Genomic DNA, 13,770 nt, shown 5'->3' with positions numbered 1-13,770 from the left:
TGTTGAGTGTGTGGTGTGTGAGATGTGAGTGTCTGTGGCCCGGCCTGGCCTCGTATATATACCCAGGCCGACCCCTCCGCCACCAGAGGCACGGGGGACAAGTTGTTATGTCAGCGCGATACAGAAAAACCTGAACCTCACACCCCCTTCCTTACACATCACACCCCCTCCCTTGCACCCCACACCCCATCCTCTGTATCTCACAATCATTCTCTTGCACCCCACCCCCACCCTCCTCTCACTCTCGCTTCAGTTGCTCGTCTTTCCACTTTCCTTTCAGTAATATCAAGGACATTGCTCTGTTTTCTGCTCTCTCTCTCTCTCTCTCTCTCTCTCTCTCTCTCTCTCTCTCTCTCACAAGACAACTATATACTTTGGATGGAATGGTCATAAAGCAGACAAAATATAGAGACAGAGCAAACAACATCAGACCTTTTGAGCGTTCCCAAGGTGTTTAGTAGTGAGCTGTGATTCTGGTATGTGTTTTTAGAATGAAAAATAAGAATAGCAAAATAAAGTAATATGGCTCCCCCATTCACAAATCCTCCCAGCTGAGAATGGCGGGAATACGTAAGAATCATCAGTTGCATGAGTTCACTCACGGAAATTTCACAGTGAGGGTGAATGGAAAACATGAGTTTAATATATTCTTGTCTGCCTGAAAGAGAATATATATATAGCCTATATATATATAGCATATATATATATATATATATATATATATATATATATATATATATATATAGCCTATATATGTATATATTGCTGAGAGTTGACCACAGTCTACTGGGGAGAAATATCTAGATAATTACCCAAATGGCTTTAGTACTGTCAACCTCACTGCAAGGCCGATTCTTCCATATATTTACAGATCTACCGAAGAATAAGTTTTACTACGTATGATGCTCTCGTATTATGCGTTTTATATTACGTTTTTGGTCATATTTGACTTCAAATATTTTCAAGCATTACGTTAATAAGGCCTTTTTATTATTATTATTATTATTATTATAAACGCCTTCAAAGGCAAGACTTGAATCGAAGAACTTGCCTTGCTGGTCCTGATGGACATTGTTTCTATTTATCTTTCTATCAGGTAATCCGTTGTTGCCCCGTCAGGAACGTAGGGCCAGGGCTGGACTACTTACTCCAGGTATATATCATAAGATAGATCTGTCACACATCCTTGATTGACAACTAGAAAATGTCAATTATTTTTTTTCCATTGATTGTTAAACCCTTCTTAAAACTACTTACGAGACTCTGTTACACAGAAAAACATGCTTTTATACGCAGCCTCACTGTTTTGTACCGAAACTCTGGAAAAGAAATTTACATTGCCTGGGGTGACAGAGGAGGGTTACATGCTACAACACTGCCACTCTCCTGCCAACCAATGGGGGATTGCTGTACCTCTCCCAGTGAGTAAAAATGGGATCACTTTTATCATACAGGATTTTCCAGTAAGGTATGGTCTTGATCTTGAAACTCGAACCAACAAGCGATTGATCTGACTGCCTGTGAAAAACTAATTTTTCAAGTGTTCTTGTGAATGGTGGCGAAGCATAACAGCAGCTAGAGCAGCCAGTGGTCATATGACACTTTCAAAAATTTGCTAATGGAAGGTGTGGATCATTTAGTTAAGCAATGGTCCTTCTCCGTTAATAACTAGCCTAATATTAAATGACAATCACAGTAACTAGTTTTTCACCAGCTATCAATAAAATTCGCTGATTATGCAAGTATATCATGGTCGAAATTACAGCTTACAAACAGCCACACACCTAGACGACCCAGCAGCATTATCTGTCATAGCACTGCTGCATTCACGCGTTCCCACAGCATCACAGCCAGTTGCAGCACCAACGCTACGTCGCTACAACTGCCCACACCCAACACAGTTCATTCGCTCTAGATATCTCAGCCACCACACACAGCACATTGATGCCACCAGACATCAGGACGCTGAATAGTGGTCAGGTCAATATAAATCGTTTCATGTCATGTCTATCAAGCCGTGTGCCAAAAATTTACCCTATCTGTGAAATGATTGATATGGCGTTTTAAATCATACAGGACCGAGTGAGCAGGATGGGTTCCAGGTCCTTCTCCGATGACTCTTTGTTGTTGTTGTTGTTGCTGCTGTTGTTATTGTTGTTATCCCCGCCAACGGAGCTGAACGGAAATTAATTGTTCACCCGTGTCTGTATCTGAGTACAAGATACTTCAAAAAGTAGTTATCAGATTTCAGTGAAAATGTGGTGGATAGGTGGGGAGTAGGTAACTGAAGAATCGATTAGGTTTTGAGGGGGATTCGGATCTGGATGCAGGAATAAATAAAAAATATTGTTGGTGATGCCGGAGATGGGCGCAACCTGACAGGGTAACAGGGCAGACTAAGACCGTAGGATTAAATGAGGATATGAGATCGTAAAAGTACTCGTCTGGTAGGAAAGAGAAACTGCAGCAGTAAGTCGTAAATTTTATTGGCACTGGCGGGGCTATGCATTCTCTGAGTGCATTATAATTATATCTGTTATCGTCGCCGTCGTCCTTGTCGTTGCTGTTTTTGTTGTTGTTGTTGTTGTTGCCCCAGGCTTATCTGAACGTCATCCCAATGGACTGTGGGAAACTGGCCACTTCGACCACTTCAATAGGGCACTACCAGAGATTTTTAGCTGAGGTTAAGGTGAACGTTTGTCTGTTGTGAAGATGAAATGCATAATGCGTGAAAGTGTGGATTGATGTGGTGTGTGTGTCTATAAGTGTGTGTAAGGAGGGAGGAGAGAGCGCTGTATGACAGTAAGGACATACTGGATGACTTGTGAGTTGTATCTTGTGCCGGTACTTAAACAGAGGAGGGTAATGCCACATCATAGTTTGATTAGTTGCACTCATATTTCTCAGCGATAGATGGTTTCTAATGGATGAATGTCTTGTGGGAGGTTCCGAGGTTTGTTGTCTGTGGGGGTTTGTATGGCTGTAGTTACTGTGAGTCTGTATATATTTGTGAAGTATTGTGCTAGGAGGAGGTGATGGGATGTCCTTTAGTCATGATGTGTATCGTTCGGAAATTTTTCTTGTGTGTGTGTGTGTGTGTGTGTGTGTGTGTGTGTGTGTGTGTGTGTGTGTGTGTGTGTGTGTGCATTTTCTGTGTCTGTAGCTGTTGAAGTGGGGCTATGCTTGGGCTGACGTAATTCACTGATGTTCAGATAAGCTATTTCTAAACTGTTTCAGTGATTCCTTCTGTTGTGCTAGAGTGGTCCTTGTGAGTATTTTATAACATATCGATTTCACGAGATACCTATATATATCCAAATCAAGTTCAAGAATTTTGAGACATTGCTCCAGTTGGAGCGACTGGCTAAACAGGGAGACCTGAGGATACGTTTGGGAATTGTATATGTCTGGACTGAAGAGAAAGCTGGTTGATTAAGCTAGTAAAGCAATCATTCTGTTTTATGTAAGCCAGCTTGCTAGTATGTATAGGTAGGGCTGAAGCTGGCCTGCTGCTTGTTCAGTTCTGTAATGTTGTCAAGCCATTGCTAGGATATCAGCACAGGAAAGTAATGTACTGCTGCTGAAGGAAGGGAAGTTGACTGATCGTAAAGGGAAAGGTTAAAAGGTGAAAGTGAAAGGACTGAACCCAGCGGCACACTGCTGGTTAATATAATGACATTGTAGCTACGGTTTTGATCCGAAAGGAAGATTACTATCCACTGTTTGTTATTGTCTTCCATGTTTATGTTCAAGTTTTTTTATTTTGTAGGAGATGCATTGGTACCGCATCAAATGCTTTATTTTATGTCTTTTAATACTGGTGTGATTTTTCTTTTTTAAGCCAATGGAAATGAGTTGCATCAACTTATGAAGGCGTGTGGTGCTGATTGAGTGCTTTAATCAAATTCCAAGTTTGGAAGCAGACAAAGAAATTTGGCGGATGACTTTCTGCAACATTACTCATTCCAGTTATTTTGGATGGTGTGCAAAGCTTGTTTATTGCCTGTGCGCCCTGTGACGATGGTCATCTGCTATTGCCTGGATTGGACGAAGTAGGCTAACTGATTATTTCAAGACTGTCGCCTAGCAGAAGAAATACAATAAAGTAGCATACTCACACATACATGGTGTCTAATAATACAGGAGTCTCATTATTAAATGTCCTATGATTGTAGTGTGACTCAAGGCTATGACGGTACCACCTACTGCCCTCCAAAAACTCCCACATTACCTGTACCTAGTTTTGTCCCTAGCTAATGTCCTTGTGTCTCAGTCTTTCAATGGAAACTGAAATTATTTCTTTACGCTGAATACTGCTCCAGGGTTTGTTTTAATAATACCAGAACATAAGTTTTCATCAGGAACACCAGGGACATTTTTCATACCCTTACTGAATCGCATATACTAGTAAGTGTAATAAAAACTAACCAGTTCAGCCTGGGAGGCAATATTTCCTCTAATAAAGTTTCCTCCTTGCTTTTAGATGCAATTGACTTCCTCTCAGTTTACGGATATATTTAAACACATACACCTGCTGCACCTGACTGATGGATAGAGTACATCCGCTGTATTTCAACATGAAATGTAACCTGGGCAAGTCCCCAGACAATAGCCTTCATTTCAAAGTCTTCACCACATAAGAGAAACAATTCTTTTCCTTTATAAAAACTTAGTAATATTAAACTGTCTCGATGCTTGTACGATTATAATAACTTAAAGGTTCAGTAATAAGAAAGACTTTATCATCGATGATTTAATAAATAATCTATAAATAAATATCTTCTGACAGAAGAAAGGAAGAAAATAAGGCACAGAGAGAGTGAGAAGTAGCCAGTCGAGACCAGCCACAACTGAGAACTGTCAAAACAACATAATGTGATTCTTGTCCATTACCCTCACACCCAGACATTCGCTCTCGTTGACAAACAAACAACAGACAAATAAATGCTACGTTAGGCAACACACTCGCCTGGTGTTTACAAGGCGAGGTGAGCGAACCCCCGGGGCTACAGCTGTACAGATCATTTTGTCCGGTATGTGTTGGCGAGGAGTGACGTGGCAGGTGTTTGGTGGTCTAGTTATAGCCCCTGGGTGGGCTGTATCCACCTGATGGGCGGGAATCATAACGAGCTTCACCCTCGTACTGGACATCGGCCACGTAGCCGGAGTCTCCCTCCACGTAGTAGGTCACCTTCTGCAGGCGACCGTCGGGCAGGTGGTTGTAGTACGACCCCTGAGTGTGGTCGCCGTCACGGGACTCCTGGTGCCCGAAGTCGTTGCCCACGTCATCCTTCACGGACCAGTCGAAGTCGTACTTGGCGGGGCCGTCATCATCGTATCTCTGTTTTGACAAGGTAACTTTTGATGATAATTACGAACTTAAAACATATGACTAGCAATGAAATGTATCATCGTATAATCCTCGTGTGTGCCAAAGGAAAATAATACCAGACGTTGGCTTAGGGTTATGTAACAAAGAACAAGATTGTGTAGACTTGTCAGATAATTATCATTCAAAGGGGTTTATATCAGTTATATTAGTACATAGAGGAGAGTCCATGTGTGCAGAGAGAACGATGCTTGGGTGTGTTACTGATAGCAGTGGTAGTTGATGCTAGGCGGTGGCGACCATCATCCACTAACCTGATGTAGTGCTGCCTACTTCATCCTCAGGTGACACTACACTGAGTGGCAAACCTAAAGATTTCCTGTAAACCAAGAATCGAAACGCTGGGTCGAAACCATATAGCCAAATAACCGGGTGGTGTGTAGCCTAAAATGGTGCCCGTGTTAAATGGGTGAGGTAAATGTGTCGCCCATCCAGGAACCAAACTTCCACACAATTCCCCGGATCTAGCTTGTGGCGAGAGAGTGGCCACCGCAAGAGAACATCGTTCATTGCACGGATTAGCTTTGCAGGGGCGATTGTTTGCCTTCAATTGGTGGGTCTGTTCGATCAGACTGACTGGAGTTGATCCACTACTACTACTGCAACTATTACTACTACGATTACTAGTACTGCCAGTGCTACTACTATTACTGCTACTACTACTACTACTACTAGTGATGATGATAATAATAATAAAAATAATTATTACTTATTATTCTCATAATAATAATTATTATTATTATTATTATTATTATTATTATTATTATCATTATTATTATTGTTGTTGTTGTTTTTACGATAATAATAATAATAATAATAATAATAACAACAACAGTACTGTGGCAAGAGTGAGGGCTAGTATTATTGTACTGACCTAGCAAAATTAAAAGGGTCTATGTAAAATGAAGAGTTAGGGGCAATCAGAATGAAAAAAGACCAAATTGGAAAAAAAAATAAAGACGTGTCACACTGTATATCAGCTATAGAAAGAAGTTAAGATGTATAAATTGCAAATAGATTAGTTTACAGATTCCGAGAAGTACTTGGTTAGGAATGTTAAAACCATGTGTGATAGCCTAGTACAAGGGTGTTAGCTAGGAAGAATGGAAGGCATGTCGACCCTCCAAAGAAGCGGCGACTGTGGCACTTTGGAGCTGCTGATTAGGAGGCCCTCAGGCAGTACTTTGATTATCCCTGGAATGATTATTGCTTCCATGTCCGGGAGCCATGTGAGTGTGCCTTGCGCATTACAGAGGTTATTCTGTCGGGCATGGAGGCATACCTTACATTCTCAAATCCTGTGACTAATGCAAAAAAAAAAAGAAATCTTGGTTTAATCACGCTTGTTCTAATGTTGTCCACAACAAGGAGAGGGCCTATAAAAGGTACCAGAGCCAACCCACTCCTGAATCTCATCTCTTTCTGCCTGGAATCGTGCAAAGTCTGTTCGTCGCTCTGCTAAAAATAATTTCATTCGTACTATTTTGTGTGTGTGTGTGTGTGTGTGTGTGTGTGTGTGTGTCCGACTCTGGGCAAAGGCTTCATGGCCTATTGCGGGGGGGCAGTGATCTATCCCAAGGCTTAGTAGTCCTCTTACACCACATGTCACCACTTAGGCGCTAACACCCACCGTCCATATTGAATACATGCTAGGGCTGTCTCATACAGGACTGGTGTATCGGTTTTAGAGGAGGTATTTTTACTACATGTCGGCGGGTCTTCTGGTAGATCAGAAAAGTCTGCTCAGATCCTTAAACTGTTCGCTGCCCTAGCAGGGATTCGAACCTGATTCCATTAGGACGGCAGGCAGCCTCTCTACCAATTCAGCCACCGCCTCCCCGACTGTGGGTGTATAGAAATAAATATTGGAAAAAATATTATGCAGGAAAACACGTGCATGCCAAACGTACGGAAATAATAGGATTACGTGGAAAGAAAAATGGTTACGTTGAATGACGAGACCAGCGAGGTGGTGAATGTGAATGTACTGATTGTTGCACGAAAAGGGTATAAAGATCAAGTTATACCAGTGACAGAAGTGAAGATTGTTGTGACAAGACTGAAGAAGGGAAAGGCAATAGGTGTTAGCCAGACAAGTGCAGCAAGACAAAATGTACTGTAGAATAGAGAGCACATAGAAAATATATTTAGTTTCTGTGCCAAAATACAACATGAATGAAACTGTACCTCGAAGTAGCAGAGGCTCTGATTATGTCCGTATATAAAATAGAAGTAATTACATTTCAAGAGATTTAATCCATCATTTTAACATCCTCACTGATACGAATAAAATTTTCAACCCTGCCTACCTTATCAAATCTCTTAATAACTAATGATATTTATTACACATCTACTCAGTGATTAAAACAAAGCAATTGCTATTTTCTTACATGTGTTTTCTACGGTAATTAATAAAATCTATTTCCAACAAAGTATAAACCTTACTACTAAAGATCATTTTGTGTTTACGTGTACATCCAAACCCCAAACCATGGCGTACCTTATTAACAAATATTTGAACCTCAACCGTTGGCAGTCCTATAATTTACAGTGCGAGTTTATCCATACTGATGTCCTCTGAGGGGATGTTTGACCACCGCCTTCCTTAAGGGAAATGTGCATTCCATGTGCATAAAGTTTTAATTAGTCGCTATAACTGTGCACAAGAAAGCGAGAGGAGGGAATAAGGAGGCCACATTGATTTTCTCTGTCGTGGTGATTTGGCAGCGTTTGTATCCTTGCAACAGATGCGGGTGCACAGGAGTGATTTAACATGGACAAGTTATGACGATGGGACAAACATCACACCAAATAAACTCAGGGTTTGAAGTAAGCCGATGGGGGAAAGAGGAAGAAAAGTATTGGTCACTGAGATGTCAGTGGAGCAAGGACCCTGGGCCTGACCTGCAAAGGTTTTGCTACGAAGCGTCTTCTCTCTTAATGGCTTGCACGACTAGCCGCTATTCAGCCTGATGCTGGATATACTGTAATGATTTTTACCATTAGCAGCTTTCTGCCTTTAGTCTTTCAGCTCATTACTTCCCAGCTACTATTCCATCTGTTACATAATTATTCACTCTCCCCATCTGTTGCCACAGTATACTGCACACCAGTGCTCTTCTTTTAACTAAACAAATTTCAGTGTTCTTTCACTCGGCTTGTTCTCTCAGTGTAACCCTCTGTTCTCAGTAATTCAAGTTACTTTGGTTTTTCACTGCAGCTGCTTCATCCAATAGACTAAATATCTGCGTCGCCAGGGAAAACAAAGATAAAACATTATCAGCGTGTCCTGGAGGTTATTGAATTTTAGCAAATACTGGGAAGAACAAGCAACCATCTATCAAAAAGTATACGCATTCGTTGCAATACATGTACGCCAGCTGTGCACTTTCCACCAGGAGTGACAGGGCAGGATAGCGACAAAAAAAAAAAGTTAAAGATACTTTAACCTTCTGTGAGGCAGACGTCGCTTCGGTATTTCATTCTGGCCACCACCAGACTACTTTATCCAGTTAATGACAACCCCTGTCCTACACAACTTTTTCATAATAATTGACATTAAATCAAACAATAATATATGGAATATGATGGAACCGAGAAGCAGAAGCACGTTTATTTCATCGGCTATCGTCAACAGCAAACCTTCACACTACAGTATACAGTATATGAGAAAAGCGGCAGATAAAAGGAAACTCATCTTTAAATAACAAAAAAAAAAAAAAAAAAAATGGTCTGTGGCGATCAGAGTCCCAGAGTCCCTACTTGACTGATTTTTTTCATTTTTGTGACTTTGTTTTATGTGTAGAGAGAGAACAGTTTTGGACTGTATATGACTCATTGTTCGTAAATCAATCATGTCTACATCCCCCTATATATGCGGGTACTAATGATACGATACTACGGTGAAATAAATTAAGTACTCATGTACTTAAATATTTAAATTAACTGCGTGGAATATGTCGAGGGAAATGTAAGAAATGTTTATAAACAAAACAGATTACGGAAGAAATTCTGTAAAATATTTATTCGTTTGCAGGATAGTAGTGAAAGGTACCTCCCAGAAAGTGAGCACATTATTGAGGAATAGTACTCATACTATGGTGGACGGATGTAAACAGCATACTTTAACGATTTGAACAGTAGTTCAGCACAGCGAAGCAATTATACTGCGAGGGATACCAGTAATAATACCTAAAGGAATACAGAAAATGGTGTACTTGGAGGGTAATGGGAAAAGGAGAAAGTTGCACTGTCTGTCGTCTACCTGTAAATGTTCTGTTATAGAGGCAGAGAAAAACAGACCTGTATTATGACAAGAAAACCTACAAAGCAATACAAATAATACAAAAGCTATTTCCTTACTGAATATAATAAATGAAGCGACAGTCCTTCAGATGAAGTGGCATGTGTAATGATTTCTAACAGAAAAACAGCATGGGAAGTGCTACAACCAAATATTTAAAAATGCCGTTTGACATTGATTTTCATTGCGTACTTACCGGAGGGCTGTAGTAGCTGGGCCTGTCCTCAGCAGCAGCCACGGCCACCACCACCAACACAAGCAGCACCTGTGGGGGAACATCTGATGACAGATGCCTTACCTTTTTTGTATACTGACTCTTCTACACTTGATGCTAACTTCCCTGCTTTACATGTATTTTTGCCTTTGTTCTTTCTTAAGTATATACACGAGGCACTTTTTTTTCCAAGGAGAGAATAGTGATGCTTATTTCCCACAACGCCCCGCCTAGTTATTTGCATAAAACTGTTCCTATTCCCTACTTTCTGTGTATTTACTCCTCCATAAATCTTACTTTTCTTTATACCCGAGGCTTTCAATTAGTTGTCCAAAGTAGATCTTGTTAAATGGCAACTGAAACCCAGCCAAAGCTACTTTATTTCTTAGCCAAATAAATGTCCAGCAAGCAAATCCAAGGGCTTCGTTTTGATGTGACGGTGCTATCCCAGATGCATTATGACTTGTAACTATGAAATTACTTTTTTTTTCTCAACTACATTCATCTTCGAGCTGTGAAATTTTTACGCTTGCCTTTCTCACCCTTTATTAACATCATGGCCCGGCGTCCCAGTGGTGTAATTTTGGCGGCAGGATCCAGAAACATGAAAACACAAACGCACAATCACAAGCAGAGGCCAAAGTATAAGCTGGTCCGTTCACTCAGGTAGAGAATTGTGGAATATGAATATCATGAATAATTCTTGCCATGTGTGAGGTTGTATAATTTCGTAGGGTAAAATACAGTCTACTGGGTCACCCTAATTCTGAATACTTTCAATTTTGGCTTTCTTCTTGAAATATTCGTACCCCACGTATCACAGGAACTTAATGGTGTACAGGTAAAGTACTTATAAACGCGTGAAACAAAATGAGGGTCTTTCCAGAAATTATTTGAACTTTTAAAGACATTTTCACAATTTTTTTTTAATTTTTATATTCACTCCTGCATAACACACTTTTGTTAGCTGAAGGAAGTCCCGGCCCTACAGCCGTGTAAAACTATATCCATGCAAAATTTTAAAGGAAACCAAGGAAGAATTGTCAGCCACTTACAATGTTATTTAATCATTCTTTAAGTTTAGAAGTTCTAGAAGTGTGGAAGACAGCAAACGTAGTACCGATTTTTATAAAGAGTAATAAATCAGTTCCGTCGAATTATCATCCGATAAGTCTAACGTTATTAATTGATAAAATGCATGTCAGTTTCAACAAATAAAATTAGAGAGCACTTAAAATGTTTTAATCTCATAAATGAAAGTCAGCACAGATTTAAGCAAGGACGATCCTGACTCACAAACTTGTTATCGTTTTCCTCGGAGGTCTATTAGGCAGTATATAGCGAAAAAGCTTGCAGTATTATTTATATAGAATTGGTAAAGCTCTTGATAGGGTTCCACACGAAATATTAGTTAAGAAGGTTCGAGTACACGGTATAGACGGCGATATCTTAAAATAGATAGAAACCTGGATGACGGGACGAAAACAGCAAGTTTTTAATAAATGGAACTAGTCGGATTGGAAATTAGTAACTAGCGGTTTACCACAAAGATCAGCACTCGGTTCTTCAATACTGTATGTATATATATATATATAAGAATCACTAGCAGAATTAGCAAATTTACCGATGACGCAAACATAGGACGTATCATTAATTCAAATTATGAATGCGTTAACCCTCAAAATGACCTCGATATATTGTCCCAATGGTCTAAAAATTAGCAAATGGAATTGAACTTGGAATAATGAAAAGTACTTAACGTGAGCAAGACCATCAGAGGTACTAGATCCAACTTAAATAATAAAGAAATTAATAAATCGGAATGCGGGGGACATCTAGAAGTCGTGGTTATTAAAGAGATAAAGCCAAGCCAACGGTGTATTTATGGGAGAAATAAAGCAAATAATGTCCTAGGTTTTATTTAGCGAAGCGTGAGCAACAGGATATCTAAAGTAGTATTGCAAAAATTTTTAGCATTTGTATGGCCACTTTTAGACTATACCGTGCCGTTTTGGTGTCCGTACTATACACTGGATATACATTCGTTAAAAAATATACAGAACAGAATGACAAAAATGATACATGACATACTGAACCTTTCGTATGAAGACCGACTGAAAGGTCTAAATTTACATTCACTAGAAAGACGTAAAATATGGGGAGCCTTAAAGTGTTTAAGTCGATGAAGGGAATAAATAAGGGAGATATTAACAAGGCACTTACAGTGAGTATACACGATAGAACTCGCGACTAATGGTTGCAAACTAAATAAATTCATTGTAAGTAAGGAGATAGAAGGTGACTTGGCAACAGAATTGTGGACGAATGGAATAAGCTACCTAGAGTTATAGTTGCTGTCCCTTCTAATCCTAGTTTCAAGCATTGGAAGGATAAGCATATGGCGAGTAAGGGTTAAAAAAATATACCGTATATATATACTGTTATTTCATTGTTTTTCCTTTTCGGGTTTCACTATGATCATCTCTTCTCCTCTCGTACTTCCCTACAAAGTTGCCGCGTCAGTTTCTCACTTTTTCCTGCCAATTTCGACTGGAGGGTTTCATGGGTGGGGAAGGGCATTCTTCTTTGCTATCCTTGTCCTATTCTATTAGAGTAGGCACACTTTTGTAGGAGTTTTCTAGCATGGGCCAACCAGCCTACTGCTGCTATCCTCTCTTCTTATATAATCTTACGTGTCTTCTTACTTCTGTAGATGCACCTTTAATGATCATCCCATTGTCTTCAGAAATATCCAGACAGTAATGGGGATACGTTCATTGAAAATATATAAATCTTACATTCGCAACCAACTGGTGAGTTTGTTTGCCTTAGGAAATATTTCAGCGTGGAAGAGTTCAGTGAATCGAGTTTTAAAAGCTAATCATATCTTACGCAAAGTGGACAACTATGCTAAACGATGCCCTAAACCATGAACCTCAGAGGGACCTTCACTAGTAACAGAACGTTGAACGAGGTTTGTTTAATAAAAGTAACTCTAGGATTCTTTCATGTTTTATATCCTACTTTTATCTCCTAGCATCATTAATTACTGTACTAAACCCTTTCTTCTAAACATGATTTTTTATTTAATCTATATTGTGCCAATTACCATTAATCCTCTACTGAGGATTCTGTACCTAAGTTATTTTGCCTCAGTGTATCTTCAGGAACAGTGTTTGTGTGCTCACCTTAGCGTTCATTGTTGGGTGTGTGGTGTGTGAGATGTGAGTGTCTGTGGCCCGGCCTGGCCTCGTATATATACCCAGGCCGACCCCTCCGCCACCAGAGGCACGGGAAACAACTTATTATGTCAGCGGGATATAGAAAAACCTGAACCTCACACCCCCTTACCACACACTCCCACCCCCTGAACCTTACCACCTCCCCTGTCGATCACTTCCCCTTCCCCTGCACCTCATACCCCTTCCCCCTCCTCTCATCCACGCTTCAGTTGCTCGTCTCTCTACTTTCCTTTCAACAGGTTCAAGGGCGGCTCTGTTTTCTTCTGGTCTTTGGCGTTTCTGCTTTGCCTGATGTGGGTTAATTAGACACGAAGTCCATTTAAGGATGGAATGATGCTTGAATCTCTCTCTCTCTCTCTCTCTCTCTCTCTCTCTCTCTCTCTGTTTTTACAGTACGGTGAACAGAAATAAACACAGGGCTCAGGTGTGGGTATGTGGGAAACTCAAACATTGTATGATATTAATTATTTGTGAATATAGACTAGAAACATGAATGCAACACCCACGCCCACCAACTCCTTAGTAGAGCAATGGTTTCCAACCTGTGGGACGCGCCCCCCTAGGAGGGCACGAAGGGCTGCCTGGGGAAGCGAAGGCTTGATAAAGAGGGTAATTATATTTA

General features: G+C 40.3%; 1 protein-coding gene across 1 annotated transcript; it reads right to left on the bottom strand.

Annotated features, from left to right (window-relative positions):
* Positions 1-5,074: 5,074 nt before the first annotated feature.
* On the bottom strand, positions 5,075-13,106 carry LOC145403094 (pro-resilin-like). Its single transcript, XM_080274925.1, has 3 exons — positions 13,095-13,106; positions 9,881-9,957; positions 5,075-5,339 (listed from the first exon to the last, which is right to left on the bottom strand). Exons 1-3 carry the CDS (start codon positions 13,104-13,106, stop codon positions 5,075-5,077), a joined length of 354 nt encoding a protein of 117 aa, XP_080131051.1.
* Positions 13,107-13,770: the final 664 nt, after the last annotated feature.

This window comes from Coenobita brevimanus, chromosome 60 (genome assembly GCF_032717465.1).
Source record: "Coenobita brevimanus isolate Jiangsu-jjx chromosome 60, ASM3271746v2, whole genome shotgun sequence".
NCBI classification, from domain to species: Eukaryota; Metazoa; Arthropoda; class Malacostraca; order Decapoda; family Coenobitidae; genus Coenobita; species Coenobita brevimanus.
This window is presented reverse-complemented; position numbering and strand designations above follow the sequence as displayed.

What these genes read in the sequence shown, in the direction of transcription:
- LOC145403094 (XM_080274925.1), bottom strand. An exon ending in TACAGCCCTCCGGTAAGTAC is followed by an intron (nt 5,340 to 9,880) that starts GCAATGAAAATC and finishes GTCAAAACAGAG; the next exon opens with ATACGATGATGACGGCCCCG.